The following is a 17,553-nucleotide window of genomic DNA, read 5'->3' on the forward strand; positions in this document are numbered from 1 at the left end:
CGATCCGGTCTGGTCAACAGATTGCTGGCTCGAACCAGGTGGCCGAGCCCATGGCGCCATCGTCGCAGGCTGCCCACCAGCTCCTGGTCTTAATGCACTTGTAGATTGGCTTGATGCCCACGGGGCTGCAGTACCAGCACTCGAGCCAGATGACCATGGCGCTCTAGTGCCTTCTTGCATCGGGTCTCTTAGAATAGCAGCATTCATCTGGCCCGTTGGCTTTGCGGGGTGGCTCGATGTGTGTACTGAGGATGGCGCGGCGACGGCTGTGGGATCTTTCTCCCAAAGAAAGAGCGAGCCGAAGGGGAAATGCTGGACTACCGGGAATTTTGACAGTACCTCGGCGTTGTACATCTTGAGCATTCCCTGAAGACGGACCGTTAGCGGCTTTCGGCGATGCGGATTTGGACTGCATTTTACCTTGTTGATCTTCGCCCATCCCGCCTTGACTCCTGACACATCAAACAGAATAGGGCTGTGTTCCCAAAAAGGACCCTTTTTAACATCGTAGATGAACCCGATTGCGCTAAAGTACATGTTCGTGCCTCGCTCCCGCTCCACCGCAGCAACTTTAGCGACGTCGCCAGGTTCTGGCGCACTGGGTAGAGAGCCTTCGGTTGGTATGTCAGCTACATTGCTGATAGCTGGAGAAAGCTGTGCTGATCCAAATATGTAAGGTAAGAACGAGTGGTCGTCCAAGCCCCAGACACCGTGAGATCCCGCAGGCTCGAGGGTATATGTCAGTATCAAACGTCGTACCAGTTGGAGATACCTGAAACTCTATCAGGAAAATGGTCCGACGGATAACAGACTGAGCGCATACGGTTCTATGATCCCAAGTACAATACCGCGCTCTTCGACACCAGGTTCAGCGTTGGCGAAGCCACCTAGCTTCCATATGCAACCCAGGAAAGCAAGGAAGCTGAGCTCATGACCGGTGCCGTAGTCCAGGCGTTGCGCGCTACCGAAGCTACCTAGTAGATATGCTTGGATTTCCTCTTTCGCCGTGACACCATCGGGTGAGTTCGAGTGCCGCTGCAAAACCTTGGGAGGGAGATAGTCGTCTAAAAGCGCTGATGTACGGCTGTTGACGAGCTCATACCACTTCCTAAAGCTGACATTTCCAAATCTGCGTGGTCCAGTATCCGGAGGTGCCTCTTCAATGAACTCCGACAACTTCACCATGAGCTCTCCAAGCTTCATGACAGTAGACGAGAACTCTATATCCGGGCTTCCAAGTTCCCATGTTTGTAGGAGATCGGCTTGAGATTCTTCGACTTTGCTTTTTCGAGGGAACATGGACGCATTGAGCTGAAGCAGGAAGGTCATAATGTCTTTGTATGCTTTTGAGGTAAGGAAGAAGGAGACATCGTCTCCATCATTGATGCGTTTCACCGGAATAGCGAATTCGTGATCTGTAGTAGAGTCCAGAACTCCCAATGACTGCCAGTTTTGCGTCCGAGAACCCGCCATGATTATGTACCGTGCTGAAGGTGTTATTGCACTCCGTGCGGAAGTTGCTGTCGCTGGTATTGTGTTTATCACGTGATGGCGCGTTTCCGCACGCTAAGAGCTCTGCCTGAGGAGAGTAAACACGAGCACTACGGCGGCATGACATTCATGACCATCTTTTTCCTACATTACTCGGGGCGCAACCAAGTTAGTCCTACACTGCCTGAATTATAGGATATGGCGCGACGCAATGCACGCGAAGAGTCCTCGGATGGAGAGCCCTTGCCGTCGTCGCAGCCGAGTGACGCGAGCGACGATGAAAGCGATGGGAATACCGCCGTTGTCCAGCACTTGGGCAGCGACTTTCCCGACTCAGTATCAGGTAAGAACGTGTTTGTCTCAGGCCATTTGTCAATGCCTGATTCGGTGTACCAGATGATCCTTACAGCTCTCAATTCAACGGCATAAGTCCACAAGATCTGCCGTCAGTGCAACTCATTCAAGAGCATCGGAAGATGGGAGCAGCTTTATCTAAAGAAGACGCTAGAGATGTCGTTCAAGCTGCCGCCCGAGACCCATTCCCGCATTCTTCGCCCCGTCCTGTTGACCGCCGAACTGCAGCAGAGTCGGCATCACTGGTAAATGCACCAAGCGCTGTCAGCACACGCCAGAGACGGCGAGAGTCAGACCATAACAAGCTGCCCTCAATCGTATCTAGAGCGCCTTTACCTTCCGCAAATGTCCACCCTACCGCAAGTGGGAAACTCCCGAAGCGAATCGCGGGCGCTTACAACACCCATAGTGCGCAGCAACCTCAAGTCAGTGGGAAGGGGATTCTGCCTCTGAGGCAGGCGCCGCGTGACAAAGCCAGACTGGATATCTATGATGTAATTGAGTCACCGCAGAAGCCTCCGCAGTCTGCTCAGGCTGTCCGTAGCTCAGGCTTTAAGGGTCCCGAGGCGCGAAAGCGAACTCGACAGGGCGACCAAGAAGAAGTACCTACTCCTATCTCTCCAAAACGCATGCGAAAGGATAACGCTGGCGATGTGAATCTGCCAAAGGAGACTGCTGGCCGCAGGACGCGCCAAACAGCGGGTATGGCATCTAGCAAGAACAATGCCGTGGCAATGAACGCTGGCACCCGCAGAATGACGAAGAGTACTGCAAAGGACGCAGTAGCAGAACCTGACAACGGAGAATTGCAGCAGGGAACAAAACACGCCCGGCCAGGTCAGCATAACTATCTAAAGCATCCGCAAAATGGTCGAAAGGAGGGCCAAGGTCCGCAAGAGCCAACCCACGCTGTGCCGGACCAAGTTACTCCGAAAATCCGCAAACGAGGCCGGCCGAAGAGAATATCTCAGCTAGCTGACATGAGAGGCGCCACCATGCAAGAGAGCACAGAGGACGCGGCTAACGTCCACGCGGAAGAACCTGAGCGGGATGGCCCACAAGATGTCCTTGAGAGCGCTCAGCCAGCGATGCCGGTGGACGTTAGCGGAAGACCCGCACATCGTCAGTCGCCGCAGGTTATAGTTACGAAGGAAGTTTTGCGATCAGCTGCCGAGGAACCCAATAAATCCAAGCAAGCCATTGCGGGAGCAAGTCCGCGAAGCGATCCGCACGATGATGCATGGTTGCCTTCTCCACAGAATCAGAGCGCCGAAGCTGTTCGGCAGCAGCAACAACGCCAGGCCGAATCTCCTAAAGATCGAGGCCAAAATCAAAAAACCAAGCCTACTCAGGATAGCAGTAGGTATCTCAGTAAGAGACTGCGCGAAGAGGACCGTCTAGGGAACGATGAGTTCGAACACACTGTTGAAGATAAACAAGTTTTGGGGCAGAAAGATACATTGATGGAGATCTTTGAGGGACTCAAGGCCATCGGGGTTCAGAAGCGAGACGGCAAGAACCATCGGCATCACTTTGACTTGCTCACCGAAACTGGCGAAGCGGTTGCAGCTGCTTGTCAGAAAGCGAAAGACTGCTACGTAAAGCTTGCACAGACAGAAAGTGGCAACGGGAAGTTGCGCAGCAGGCTTGATGAGGCGGTGGGCGAGGTATACATGCACACTGAAGCACTGAATGCGGACACTACTGAAGAGGACTCGGACGACCTTGTTCTCGATGTATACGCCCTAATATTTCACGTCTTGGTCAGCCTGCTGCGGAGGGCGATACTGTCCCACGTACATGTTTCCACAATCAGCAGTGGAAGCGGAGCACTACCTGCGCCAGCTTTGGAGGAGATCGTCTGTCTTCTGGATCTCATTGGGGATCTCGACTTACGGGCCAAAGAATGGAAATCCAAGCCTCACAATGACTACTGTGTTGTTAGGTCTGTGCGTAATGGTATCGTCGTACCCGTGCGGAAGGTCAGCGAAGCCTTCTCAAAGTACCAGCAAAAACGCGAGGAAGAAGCAAGAAGGCGCAAGCGTCAAGCGCTCAAGCAGGAGCAGATGCGACGGCGAGAAGAGCAAGAGGCCCTAGAGGAGGAAGAAGACAGGCGCCTTGCTGAACAGGAAGCGCAATGGGACGAACTCATCATTACGCGGTTGCTCCTGGAAACAGATCCGCGACGCTGTCGAAGCTATCATCTTGTGAAGTATGACCGGGAGGTTACCGATTGGGGTATTGATGCCAACGGCGAGCCGTTCGAGCGGGAAGACATGTTTTCTGCTAGACACACTGACGAACGTCCACTCTACAACCCGGAGGCTTGTCAGGAGTGGCCCGACGAGCATATCGACGCGCTGATGGAAGAGCTTGAGAAGGTTTCGAAGACATGCAAAGGTACTGTGTTCTCCCTGTTCCATTCAAGACAGAAGCCGCAGCAGCTAACACAGTAACGCACGTACAGGTACCGAAGTCCACAAGCGAGCCATAACGAAGCTCTGTAGACCTAGTGGAATTCTGAGAGATTACAACGTCCGTCAGATAACAGATGAAGTGGCCTGGGTACGGGACATTCTACGGAGAAGCCGAGACGCACATGTTCCTCAATGGCTTCTCGATTTACCGGATCCTGACCCCCAGCTCTACCATCTTCCAAGCAGCGATCCTTGATAGCGATATCTCCGCATGCACGTCCATATCTCGGCGCCCTGGCGCCATGTTTGGCTACACATCCTTTGCGATACCCCTTCACGACGCGCTTTGGTCAATATTTTCTTTCTGGAGTATTACAAGACCTCGTTGTTGTGCTAGGCTCGTGCCACCGCATGTACCGTACTTTAGGTAGCTCCAATGCACACTTCTCACCCCTGACCAAAGTCACATCCCAAAATAGATCTTCTACATCGGGCAGGTGGGACCATGGCCACTATCGATAAGACCTCCGGATCACTATCAAGCACCCCTCTCTCCTCTGCCGGCACTCGATTAGTGTCATAGTCTATAGTCTACCACCAGCAGTAAAGCCGGTAGACCGAGGCCTCATTACTCTTGTAAGCTTCTTTGCCTTGAAACCCCGCTGTCAAACTTCGAAACCTCCCAAATTAACGACCTTGCGCTTATCAAACATGGCAGGTTGGGAACAGCTTGCGCAAGACAAGCGCGACGCCGTGAACACCCTCATCCCTCAAGGATGGAGACTCGAGCACATACCCAGTGTCGAAGAGCAGCGAGACGTTACCGGCAAATACGTCCAGCAGTTCCTTAGCGAACGAGAAGTTGAGATTACCGAGACGGATGCTGTCGGCATTGCGGCGAAGACGACAGCCGGAGATTGGACTGCTGTGGAAGTAACCAAGGCCTTCTGCCATAGAGCTGCCATCGCGCATCAATTGGTGCGTCCGCTTGTCCGGCAGTCTGTGCAAGCCAGCATACTGATGCAGACACATACAGCTTAACTGTCTCCACGAGATCTTCTTCGATGCCGCAATCGAGGATGCAAAGCAGCTCGATGACTTCTACGCCCAATACAACCGCCCCCTGGGCCCGCTTCACGGCGTTCCTGTCAGCCTGAAGGACCAGTTCCACGTCAAGGGCGTCGAGACGACAATGGGCTACGTTGGTTGGATCGGCACCTTTCAGGGCAAGAAAGATACCGGCAAGGAGAAAGTCTTCGAAAGCGAAATGGTCCGAGAGCTACGGGAACTCGGCGCTATACTGTATTGCAAGACGAGTGTGCCACATACGCTGATGGCGGGCGAGACGGTCAACAACATCATCGGCTATACTTTGAATCCTAAGAACAGGAATCTGAGCGCTGGCGGCAGCTCCGGCGGCGAAGGTGCTTTGATCGGTCTCAAAGGCTCGCCAATCGGACTCGGTACGGATATTGGAGGGTCTATCCGAATCCCAAGCGCCTTCAACGGCCTGTATGGTATCCGGCCGTCAACTGGGAGATTGCCGTACGAGGGCATGGCCAACTCGATGGACGGACAAGGCACCGTACTCTCTGTTGTTGGTCCGCTAGCGACAACTGTGCCATCGCTGCGGCTGATGATCAAGTCGCTCCTAAGCCAGGAGCCATGGTTGCACGATCCGTTGGTCAACGAGCTGCCATGGCGAGACGAGCAGGAGAAGCAGATTCTGGACTTGATCGGGCCGGCTGGCAAGGGTGGCAAGCTCGCGTTCGGCGTCTTGAAGAACGATGGAGCGGTAGCGCCGCAACCGCCTGTGCGTAGAGCAATGGAGATGGTGGTGAAAACCCTTGAAGGACTCGGCCATGAGATCATTGAATGGAAGGCCCCATCCCACAAGCCGATCAATGATCTCGCCCTCAAAACTTGGTTCTTCGACGGCGGAACCGATATCATCGGAGCATTCAACCTTTCCGGCGAGCCCGTAAGCAAGCAGATAGGCGGTGCCTTTGGCGACAAGCCGTTCGAGCAGGCGAAAGCGAGCGACATCGCTGCGGTAAATGTTGCAAAGCGCGAGCTTCAGAAGGAGTACATGGAGTATTGGAACAGCACGAAGGACCTTACCAGCACTGGCCGGCCGGTTGATGCAATGATCTCGCCAGTTGCCCCATTTCCCGCAGCGCGAAGGGAGAAATACAACTACTACGGGTACACCGTATGGGTCAATCTTCTGGACTACACATCTGTCGTTGTGCCAGTGACCTTGGCCGACAAGAATGTCGACAAGATTGATACGGATTATCAGCCGATGAACGACATTGACAAGGCTACTCAGGAGAACTGTGGGTGGCAGAGGCCGTACTTGACAGTGTTGTAAGACTGACCTTTTTCTAGACGATCCGGAGATCTACGACGGTTCCCATGTTTCTGTGCAACTTGTGGGCAGGCGCTTGCAGGAAGAGAAGATGCTAGCAATCGCAGAGTATCTCGGCGACGCCCTGTGCGGCAAGTAATGTATCTGCAAGAGAACTGCAAGCGGTACGGGTCATGTTGTGTGACCACCAATGCCAAAATATGTGGTTAGCAATCAGATCTCAGACTCTAGAGAACCGAAGCATTCAGTAGGTTACGAAGTTTGAATTGATAGACACATGAGTGCTTCAACATGTTAAAACATTTTCTGCTTTCCCAGTCCTTCTCTGCCCTCGATCTCAAACCGCGGTAAAGTCCTTCTATAGACACACCACAATATGACCGCTGTTCCTTCACGTTCGCAATTCTCAGTCTAATACATTCAACAAACCAAGTAGATCTCCGCCTCAATGCCCAGCGCGCCAGCTTAAGAAGATCCGTTCGTGCCATTGGCATGCCCGTTGATCAGACCGTCGTTGTCGAACTTGTACTTCTCTTCCCTCTCCCAGTACTTGTTGAAGCCTACGCCTTCGCATACCTCCGAATACGACAGAATCATGGGGGGTGCGCCCTCAGTCATGCTCTTCTTCAGCGCCTCGAGTGCCTCCCGGATACTCTTCAATTTGGCGGCTACAAGGGACCACGGGTAGGCTACCTTCGGGAAGTTAGCCAGGTAAATTGTTGAGGGGAATGAGGGGGATTCTTTTGGGGGGGGGGGGGGGGGGGGGGGGGGGGGGGGGGGGGGGGGGGGGGGGGGGGGGGGGGGGGGGGGGTTTGGTACGTACTGCACTAAAGCCAAGCTCTGCAAGGTCTTTGGCTGACAAGTTCTCCGTCTTTCCGCCCTCAATAATATTGGCAAAGGTCGGCATATCAAGCTCCTCCACGCATTTCCTCATAGATTCGCGGTCCGGAAGCGCCTCGACGAACACGGCGTCCACGCCGATCCGCTTGAACTCCTTCGCCCTCGTCAAGGCTTCCTCCCAACCATGGATCAGCGAATCGGTCCTCGCTAGAACGAAGATATCCTTGCCCTCGTCTCTGGCATCGCACGCAGCCTGGATCCTCGCATACGCCTCTCCTCTGGATACTACGGCCTTGCCCTTTGTGTGGCCACACCGTTTCGGCCAAGTCTGGTCCTCAATCATGACGCCCGCGGCGCCAGCATCGGCGTAAGACTCCACGGTCCTCTTGACGTTCATCGGGCTCCCGTATCCGGTATCACCATCAGCGAACACCGGGATCGACACCTGCCGGACCGCCTCTTGGATCTTGTCGCACATCTCCGCCATGGCGATGTATCCCGTGTCCGGCAGACCGTAGGCGCTTGCGCAGGGGTAGCCGGCCAGGAAGACCATTGGGAAGCCGGCTTCCTCGACTAGCCGCGAGGAGAGGCCATCGTAGGAGCAGCAGTGGGCGAGGATTTTGGTGGGGTCGGCATGGGCCTCTAGCATCATGGTGCGAAGACGCGAGGCTTGTAGGGAAGGAATCTTGCCGCGGACGTTCTTGATTGTCGCGGAAACATCTTGTGTTTGGCCTTTCTTGCCCGGTTTTGTTACGATGGGCTGGTCAAACTTAAAGGGGTACTCGACGGTGTTAACGATTGACTTGGACATGGTGATGGTTTTGGGGTCTGCTGTAGGATAATGGTGAAGTGATTGTTGGAACTCGGATTTGGTGAAGGTATGATTGATGGCAAGAGCTCAATGGCGGCGCTGCACTTGCCTACTTATATTACTCAGACCAGTCTGAGCATTGTAAGCATTGTGGGAATCAATTTCCGAGTTCTCATCTGTTCCACTGAATTTTCGGAAAGCGCAGGATGTTAGTAAACATGAGGGTGCATACATGGTTCAGGAGAGGAAAATGCCGGGTATCTATGGATATCTTAGGCATGCGTGGATATCGTGTGTCCTCGGATCACCACGCTCCAAGTCTTACGGACCATCGTCCGGGGTGGCGCAGGGCTAGAATGCGGGGTTCTCTAGGAAAAGTTGGGGGAAGTGGAGCGGCTCGTTCTGTGCATCGTCGCCTTGCTGTTCCGGACATCTCCAGTGGCTAAGACGCTAAGGTGTAGGTAGTACTTAATAACACACGATCAGGAGCATGGATATGTTTTTCATCATAGTGGTCAGGTCAACTGGAATCCAGAAGATCATATATCTCGACTCTATTCACTCTTGTTTTCTGATATCAGATCGCATTCACTTTACCCTTAAGCATCAACTCACCGTCCAACACTAGTCATTATGGTCGACATCGAAAATCTCGAGAAGGGCGACGTTGTCTATGCTGAGAAGCTTGCCGACGAGGAGATCCGCCACGTTCAGGTGTCTGCAGCCCGCCAGACCCACATTCGTCGAAAGGTAACTCCCACATCCTGTTGATGCCTGGCGCTCCACCTATTGACGGCGCTGTGTAGTTCGATCGGCATGTGCTCCCCATAGGTCAGTGACTTTTGTTCGAGGGTAGAAGCCATCGAACCACGAAGAACCCAAGTCCTCCTCAACCACTACTAACTCCATGCCATAGTGTGCTGTTTGTACGTTCTCTCCTATCTGGACCGCGGCAACATCGGCAACGCAAGGGTAGCCGGAGCGCAGGACGACCTTGGCCTTGACAGCTATCAATGGAGCTGGGTTTTGAACGCATTCTACATTTGCTACGTGTGCTTCGAATGGACCACGCTCATGTGGAAGCTCTTGCCGGCTCACATCTATGTGGCGGTCCTTTGCATCTGGTAGGTTTGCCTCGATTTCGGTGGCCAGAAATGGTACAAGTAAGCTAATCGTGAAACAGTTGGGGTGCCGCTGCTATGTGCTCTGGTGTCGTTAATAACATGGCCGGCCTTGTCGTCTGTCGCTGCTTCCTGGGCATTTTCGAAGCTGCATTCGGAGCCGGCGCCCCTGTATTCCTGTCTTTCTTCTACCAGAGACACGAGGTTGGGCTGCGGGTCTCGCTGCTGCTTGGCATGGCTCCACTTGCCAACACCTTTGCATCTTCTCTTGCATATGGCATCACTCAGATCAAGAATTCGCTCGCACCTTGGAGGTTGCTCTTCCTCATTGGTAAGTTGGATTGCTCCATGAGCAACTTGCGAATGTTCTGCCCATTTTCCCGGTACATACTGACAGATTACGACAGAGGGCGCCCCCACGGTCCTTTTCGCGTTTGTGGTTTACTTTTACCTAGCCGACTCTCCGGGCACAGCCAAGTTCTTGACAGAAGCCGAACAAACTGAGGCCGTAGAAAGGATGAATCAGGTGGATAGGACAGCTAAAACGAAAGTCAACAAAGCGCAATTTCTCTCTGGGCTCACAGATTACAAACCGTATATCCACACAATGATCCACTTCAGCTGCAATTACTCCTTCGCAGCACTTTCAAACTTTCTGCCTACCATAGTCCAGGTACGTCGGTTTAGTCGTAGGCTCGCTTGTTATAGCATTGACGGAACACTAACAACCGTCTGATCTTGTAGGGCATGGGATACTCCTCGATAAATGCTCAGGGCTTGACAGCGCCGGCATACTTCGTGGCTTTCTTGCTCTGTGTTGCTGTGGCGTTCACGTCGGACAAGCTCGGCAAGCGAGGCTACTTTGTGGCCAGTTTCGCAGCCATGGGGACGGTTGGATACCTCCTACTGGCTGTCGTCCAGGACACGACCAAAATTGGTGTACGATACCTCGGAGTATGGCTTGCCGCGTGCGGAGTATTTCCAGCCTTAGTGATCAATATTACCTGGATGCTCAACAACCAAGGCGGCGACTCGAAGAAGGGTGCTGGCTTCGCAATTTTAGCGACAGTCGGGCAGATGTCTTCGTTTGTGAGCAGCGTCGTGTTCCCAACGACGGACCGGTACGTTCTTTGGCGACTAAGATAGTAGACTTGGATACTGATTGCTCCTAGACCGTTCTACACGAAAGGCTGCGCTCTGGGTTGCGGTTTTACCGGCTTGATCGTCATCTTGTCCCTTGGCCTACACTTCAAACTACAACACGAGAACCGGAAGAGGGACCGTCTGTATGGAAAGGTGCCCGAGGACGCACAGATTGATGTCACCCAGGGCGGTGATAACAACCCGAACTTCCGATACTTCACCTGATTAATCGTCGGAATAAGATTGGCGGTAGAGAGGACGGACTGCTGGCTGCGGACGAGGAAAGCTGGGCAATTATGTTGTGTATATATCAGGCTTCGACTCTTGTGTCGATAGAGTGTCTTGCTATCTACCGTTTAGGTCTTGGGCATCTCCTGCAGAGTGGAGAGCCGTCCATGCAAGTCTTCGTGGTCCTCATTATCGTGCATGATTTCAAATACTACTGAGCATACCGCATTGAAAGCAACTCGTGGACACCATAAGGGATGACCTCGACACAGTTCATAGATCAAAGATGTCTTCAGTGATTGGTCGACTAGAGGGCTGAAATGCTGACCGTCTTATGCTTTCTATCACCTGGAACCGGTCTCCGTTCTCACCCTTGATATGAGCGCGAGTCCAGCCGTAACGCGAGTCTGACACTGGTCGAGCAGCCAAGAATCTTCGACGAGCTTTTCGCGTGGCCCTTCTTCGCCCCATCCAGCACCGTAGGTGGTCTGGGTACGTTTACTCTCTGGCTTGACATCGTTTCGCAATCGGCTCAAACATGGACATCCTGCACAGTGGCTCTGCTGCTGCTCAGCATCAGATTTCTCTGCGGAAGCTGATGCCATCCTCATTGTAGTGTGCCCAACAAACACAGCATTGTAGTGTTGGAGGATGTTGAGGATGGCTAGGCCGGAGTACGTCTCCACTATGCGGATCACAAAAACGGCCGGACTCTCAAATCGCAGAAACTTATCCAAATTCACCATGTTACAAAGATCCTTACTGTAGCCGTTTCACCTCTAGTTATGGCTTCAACACGCTTATGAGGTTATATACGTCGCCTTGCACATAGCCCCCTGACTTGACTCTATTATCATATTTCGCCATGAAGCCTTCAATCGACAGTCAACGCAGTACCCTACCAGTGCGTACGTTTTCGAGTCCGGCGACTTTTGTCACCCAGGTGTCCCATCTTTCGGCAACCCTTCTCCGCCGCGAACCGTAACTCCCCGGCCGTCCGCGCCCTCAAATATCCTGCGTTGCCCGCCAGGACAGCCCTGCACGGACGAACTTCCCTTTCGCAATGACTTCGAACTCACCTGACACTAGCACCGCTGTACGAACTGATAGCAGCTCCACTGCGAAAAGTGGACCTAAGCAAAATGAACAGAGACAATACCAACGAGCGTACAAGGCATGCGTTGGATGCCGCAAAAGGAAGGCCAAATGTGAGCTCGTTCAGGGGACAACTGGACCTCCGTGTATCAAATGTCGTCGAGAGCTGAGAGAATGCATCTTTACGGCGGAAAGAGCTTGGGCGAAGAGGCAGAAAGGAAATACTCCACCAACGGAAGATTCAGGCTCGTTTGCGCCGCCGGTTAACCAGGATAATTCCTCAGGTGGCAACGGTTCGTCTCATGCTGTGCAAAAGCCTTTGCACTGGCCTTCGGGACAGGAAAGCTTCCCAGAGATTGTGGGAATGCAGCTCGGAGGTATGGAGATGGGTCCCCCACCGCCAACGCCTCCGCATGTACGTTGTTTACTTATACTCCATATCTCGCTCACCTTTCAACAAATTTCGATTACCCAATATCCCGGTTAATTTTGTGGTGCGTGGCTTCTAGCTGCTTTCCATCATGTTCAACTGCGATTGACCTCGTGATACCTCCCTGCTCTCGTACGATCCAATTCGCACCTGGATACCTTGGCATTGGGACGAGGGGACTTCGGTCATCTCAGATGCTATGACCAACAGCGCTTACGTATCAGGACTATAACTGATTCATTTGTAGCATCGGCAGCCTCACGTTGGAACCCCCGGTAATCAATCTACGGATCACAATGACCGCTCTGGACATCTCCGTAGGATATCATCCCTATCTTCGCACAAGGCAGGGCTTACGACTTCTGTCATGCGGACCATTGTTTCGAGCGGCAATGATGCGCTGAACCTTCTATATGAAGCAGCTAACCACGAGGCTACCAACAGAGAAGATGCTGGCACGAGCAACGCCGGACTGCCGCAAGCGGCCGACGCTTACTACGGCACGCCCGGCTCGACTTTGTCTGTGGGCACAGCTCCTGTTGCTACAATGCCTGTGCGTATCTCCACTGCATCATCCGACGTTATGAGAGTCTGGAATGCATGCCGATTCGTGAGAATGGGCTGGTTTCGGGCCGAAGAGGCCGTGACCTACGTGGATCTGTTCTTCCAGAACCTCTCGCCCCTTTCACCGATCATCACGGACTTCTACTCGAGGCATGAGAACCACTTCTTGCTAGTTACTCAAGACCCACTTCTGTGCTGCACCATTCTCATGATCTCATCACGCTACCATGTACTTCCGGGAATTGGCGGTGCTTCGCGATCATACTTCATTCATCACCGGCTATGGGAACACTGCCAGCATCTCATTATGAGAATCATGCTCGGACAGGAAAAGGCTTCCAAGGCCAAGACTCGGACCGTAGGCTCAGTCGAAGCCTTGCTGCTCATGTCTGAGTGGCACCCCCGCAGTTTGCATTTCCCGCCGGCAGCAGATGGCTGGGACTCAGACCTTATCCTATCGGCCGCCGACGACAGGGACGAGGTGCAATCGCCCAATCCCTGTACGACAGCTTCCAAAAGCTGGCTTGAGGATGTCATTGAGCCAGCGAAGCGCTCGGATCGCATGTCTTGGATGCTCCTTGGATGTGGGTTGTCATTAGCCCACGAGCTCGGTGTTTTCGACGATGACAATAACGCCAAAGCGTCTGTCGGGGAGACCCAGGCCTATGTGGAGAGAACCGCACTGCGACGTATGCGCCTACGTAAGCTGCTGTATGTGTTCGTTGAACAGCTTGCCTCGCGTCTGGGATGCACTTCCATGATTCCAAAGTCTCTGAACCATTCAGCGCTGCAAGGCATCTCAGCTATAAGTACGTCATCGTTGAGAGGCGCGGATCAGGAGTGGCATTTGTTTATGACTGCCTGGATCGACCTCACGAAGCTAGTAAAGTCCATATCAGACATGCTGTTTCCTTCCGCATCGTTCAGCAGGCAGATTCTCCGAAACGGACGCTACATCGGACTACTCGAGCATTTCCAGCCCCTGTTGTCACAGTGGCGGAAAAAATACCTGGACCCGTGCAAACTAGGCGACTCTCTTCAGGATATGCTTGATATTGAGTATCAGTACGTCCGGATTTACGCCAACTCACTAGGCATGCAGGCCGTCGTGGAGCGGACGTTGGAGGAGGCAGACTCGTCCGAGGGCTCCCCTGACGAGGCGCTGGCAATGTCACTCGACGCAGCGGACTATGACTTCATCCAAGAAGTCGTTGATGGAAGCTGCGCTATTCTGCAGAAAGTCATCAAGCTCGCGGAGACCGGAGCGTTACTTTTTTCGCCCGTCAGGATATTCCTACGCATCACCACGTCCGCGATCTATCTTCTTAAAGGCCTTAGCCTCGGTACGTCGTTCTCACACTCCTGAGCTGTTTCAATCCAAAATTCGTTCCTTGAACTAGCGACAATCGGGATCTTGGATCTGAACTTGCTAATACTCGTCTCCAGGCGTCTGGACCAAAAAACTGCAATCCTCTCTCGACATCCTCGACCGCAGCATTGTCGCGCTCCGCTCCAGCACGCTGGACGATATGCACCTCGCCTCGCGCTACGCCACGCTCCTCGACCTCCACGTCGCCCGTCTGCGGAAAAGCTTCGTCGTCTCATCGCGGCCGCCTCGCCTGCCCACGCGGCCTCCGTCCGCCGACCGGATGGTTCACGATGGGGCCGGTGGGGTTAGTGATGCACTCGGGACTGATGTGGCTGATGGCACGGCGGATTTTGGCGCGTTCGGTGGCGGTGGGGATGGAAACGGGGGGGTGGATGGGATGTTTGGGGCTGCGGACGATTGGCTGGCGCTGCCGTTTGATGCGTCGATGGCGCCGTTTGCGCCGGGGGATGTGCCGGGGTTTGAGGACGCGAGGTTGGATTTCATTTGGACGTTGCCGCTGTAGGGGATGGGTTAGTGGAGCTGGGAGGCTATCTGGGCGCAGGATCAAGTGGTCTGGAACGGAGAAAGTGGCGCCGGATCTGGGAGTTGTATCTTGTAGATTTCGCGCACTCGTATTACTTTGATACCCGTATGGCTAGATACCCCCAGATGCTGACGCAAACGCTTCCCGCTATACCACAGATACCCAAAATGCACCCCATTCTAGCTAGATGAAACGAGAACGCTGTAGTGGTATATAACAAGTCCCATCCAAAAACACGACAAAAAAGATAAGAGTGAAACGGAAAACCAACGTGCAGAATACAACGCTCACCCGAAATACACACTCATACACCCGATCCCCCCTTTCAAGAAACCTCAGCAGATCGCCTGTAGTACCCAAAACTCACGCGTAACTCGCTTCTCGTATCTCCTAAAGCCAATTCATGGAACCCGCCAGGCTCAACTTGCCGCGCTACCCCTAATCACCCACTACTCTCTTCCAGGCCCCTACCCCCGCTCCTCGACCATAAACCCCTTCAGATCCCCATACTGCAAAAACCCGTCCGCAGACCCCTCGATGCCGTCCATGGGCATCACGCCCCCGATGCCGACACCACTGACACCACTGACGCCCCCTACACCGCCGACGCCGCTCACGCCGCTGCCAGCATGGTCCATCTTCGTCGGCGACAGCATAAGCGGCGGGTGGCGGGCGGTGTGCGGGTTATAGTGCTGGGGCAGGTGATGGGCATGGGAGTGGGCGTGCTGGAGCAGGGGTGGGTGTTGAGGGTGCTGTGGATGGGGGTGGGGATGCTGATGCTGGGAGTGCTGCATATGGTGGTTGCTGTGGTTGTGGTTTTGCGGGTGGGGCTGGTTGATGTTCTGGGCGTGTCTTGCCCAAACGGAGGAGGCGGCCGCGGGGGTCTGTTGCTGTTGGTGCTGCGGCTGCGGCGCATGATGCTGCGCACGTCCCGCTTGGCTGTGCGGAGGCTGTTGGTGTTGTGGGCCGTTTATGCGCACCGTAGCCCCGGGGGTCGCGTCTTCAGCGTCGACGTCAGCGTCCGCGTCGTCGTCTGAGGCGTCATCGTCGCCCTCGACGGAGTTGTCGGCAGATTGGAGCGAGTTCGTCCGCGTCGAGGGGGCGGAGAAGGTCGGGTTTCCTGTCTTGGCCTTTCCGCTGGGACAGTTCCCGCCATTACCGTTGACAGTATGGAACTGGTGGCCGTTCATGCAATTCGCGCTGCTAGAGGAAGTTCCAGTGTGCGGCCCTGACGGCGAACACAGCGCCCGCTGCGCACTCATCCCGTTGCTCGTCTTCCGGTTGTCCCTAACAACATTTCGCCACTTCTCGATCAGGCGGTCGTAGTCCCAATTGCTCACATCCAGTCCGTGCCGTCCGAGCTGTTTCATCGTGTCCGTGGGAACATGCAGTGGGTTCTCCGTAGGTACTGACGCCGCGGCCGGCCAGGTGCCGCTGCAGCGGGCGCTCCTCAGCTGCTCGATCTCGCGCTTCGCGGCCTCGAGGTCTGATTCGGCCCGTTTACGGAGCTCTTCTGCGCGGGAGTAGGAGCGTAGGATCTCGAGCTGCCATGCGTCGTACTTCTGCTGGTCGGGGAGGCTCTTCCAGTGGGACCAGGCGTCTGCGAGGTGGGCGAACAGTTTCTGCGGGTCGGGATCGTATAGGGGCGGCGTTGGTAGGGAGGAAGACGAGTTTGTGCCATTGGTGGAGGGTGAAGAGAATTGCTGCTGCTGTCGCTGGCGCTGGAATACGAGGAGGCGTTCGTGGACCGTGCGGTTGAGGGCGTCAAACTGTTTCTGGTTTGGTGGGTTGATGGACCAGGACTCGCTCGTTGGGAAGGGGGTCGGCGAGAAGAGGGTTGATGGCGAGGGAAGAATATGTAGGCACAGGCTTGGGAAGCTCATCGTGTACGGATCGAAACTGAAGAGTCCGCCGCTGGTGGCGCGACCGCTGTATAACTGTTATTACTAGAACTTGTTTTACTTGAGCAGTTCAAGGCGCAATGTTCATACCTCGCTTCCCTCACGCTGTTCAAAACTTCCTGCAGCGCTAATTGTGCAGCCTTCATAGCCTCCCACTCTTCCGTGGCCTTCTGCCGCTGCTCATAGTCCGTCTTTTGCTGCTCATGTCGCGAGACCTCCCTCCGTAGCACTGGGGCCGTAGAACTGGTCGGCCGCGGCGGTAGGTTGTTTATGACCCCGGTAGCTTGCCAATTGGCATGATTGAGCTGCGTTCGGACCTTCTGGCCCACTATACCATTGACAGGTGGAGTGTGGACGACGACTGGAGACGCTTGTGGCTGTTCCAGTACAGGCGGTGCTGAGCTGGGTGCGGCTGCCGGTGCTGGGCCACTGCTTTCCTTCTTGACCGACGATGTTCGGGCTTGTCTTCTAGTGATTCCCTGCCGCAATCTCCGTATCTCATCGACGATATGTACGCCATCTTGCGGCTTCGGGTTCTTGGTCTTGATGTAGAGGTCGAGATGCCGGCCGAGCGAAGAAGAGGTAAAGGCTTGGTGACAGAACGGGCAGTTCTTGTCCTTTTGTGAGGGAGGTTTCGGAACACTGGACTCGGCGCTCGATCGAGAGGTATCTACGGATTGCTCGGTCATGGCGAGCAAGAAAGGTGGTGCGTGTGAGCCCGTTAGGACATGAGCTAGTGGAGCTCCGCAGCCGATGATGCGTAGTGGGCGGCCGTCGTTAAACGGACAGTAATGCGTAGAATGGTGATATTAGAAGCAGATTAGAGCATTATGAGAAGCATATTATAAGGGAATATTACAAGCAGTGCAAACAT

At 54.2% G+C, this 17,553-nt stretch overlaps 7 protein-coding genes across 7 annotated transcripts; 4 read left to right on the plus strand and 3 right to left on the minus strand.

Annotated features, from left to right (window-relative positions):
- Positions 1 to 13: 13 nt before the first annotated feature.
- Positions 14 to 1,473, minus strand: W97_07284 (uncharacterized protein; the record flags this gene model as incomplete). Its single annotated transcript, XM_007785262.1, has 4 exons — positions 14 to 125; positions 155 to 366; positions 421 to 772; positions 824 to 1,473. 4 exons carry the CDS (start codon positions 1,471 to 1,473, stop codon positions 14 to 16), a joined length of 1,326 nt encoding a protein of 441 aa, XP_007783452.1.
- A 717-nt stretch (positions 1,474 to 2,190) lies between these two features.
- Positions 2,191 to 4,301, plus strand: W97_07285 (uncharacterized protein; the record flags this gene model as incomplete). Its single annotated transcript, XM_007785263.1, has 2 exons — positions 2,191 to 2,270; positions 2,324 to 4,301. 2 exons carry the CDS (start codon positions 2,191 to 2,193, stop codon positions 4,299 to 4,301), a joined length of 2,058 nt encoding a protein of 685 aa, XP_007783453.1.
- Positions 4,302 to 4,973: 672 nt separating this feature from the next.
- Positions 4,974 to 6,772, plus strand: W97_07286 (uncharacterized protein; the record flags this gene model as incomplete). Its single annotated transcript, XM_007785264.1, has 3 exons — positions 4,974 to 5,240; positions 5,299 to 6,601; positions 6,654 to 6,772. 3 exons carry the CDS (start codon positions 4,974 to 4,976, stop codon positions 6,770 to 6,772), a joined length of 1,689 nt encoding a protein of 562 aa, XP_007783454.1.
- A 326-nt stretch (positions 6,773 to 7,098) lies between these two features.
- On the minus strand, positions 7,099 to 8,284 carry W97_07287 (methylisocitrate lyase; the record flags this gene model as incomplete). The annotated part of the gene is made up of 2 exons (XM_007785265.1): positions 7,099 to 7,326; positions 7,457 to 8,284. 2 exons carry the CDS (start codon positions 8,282 to 8,284, stop codon positions 7,099 to 7,101), a joined length of 1,056 nt encoding a protein of 351 aa, XP_007783455.1.
- A 633-nt stretch (positions 8,285 to 8,917) lies between these two features.
- W97_07288 (uncharacterized protein) lies at positions 8,918 to 10,773 on the plus strand (the record flags this gene model as incomplete). The annotated part of the gene is made up of 7 exons (XM_007785266.1): positions 8,918 to 9,034; positions 9,091 to 9,115; positions 9,201 to 9,408; positions 9,468 to 9,736; positions 9,813 to 10,078; positions 10,150 to 10,526; positions 10,578 to 10,773. The coding sequence occupies 7 exons, from the start codon at positions 8,918 to 8,920 to the stop codon at positions 10,771 to 10,773; spliced, it is 1,458 nt and encodes a 485-aa protein (XP_007783456.1).
- Positions 10,774 to 12,668: 1,895 nt separating this feature from the next.
- W97_07289 (uncharacterized protein) lies at positions 12,669 to 14,757 on the plus strand (the record flags this gene model as incomplete). Its single annotated transcript, XM_007785267.1, has 2 exons — positions 12,669 to 14,208; positions 14,312 to 14,757. 2 exons carry the CDS (start codon positions 12,669 to 12,671, stop codon positions 14,755 to 14,757), a joined length of 1,986 nt encoding a protein of 661 aa, XP_007783457.1.
- Positions 14,758 to 15,245: 488 nt separating this feature from the next.
- On the minus strand, positions 15,246 to 17,368 carry W97_07290 (uncharacterized protein; the record flags this gene model as incomplete). Its single annotated transcript, XM_007785268.1, has 2 exons — positions 15,246 to 16,707; positions 16,770 to 17,368. 2 exons carry the CDS (start codon positions 17,366 to 17,368, stop codon positions 15,246 to 15,248), a joined length of 2,061 nt encoding a protein of 686 aa, XP_007783458.1.
- Positions 17,369 to 17,553: the final 185 nt, after the last annotated feature.

The sequence above is a fragment of the Coniosporium apollinis genome (genome assembly GCF_000281105.1).
Source record: "Coniosporium apollinis CBS 100218 chromosome Unknown supercont1.40, whole genome shotgun sequence".
Lineage (NCBI taxonomy): Eukaryota > Fungi > Ascomycota > Dothideomycetes > Coniosporium > Coniosporium apollinis.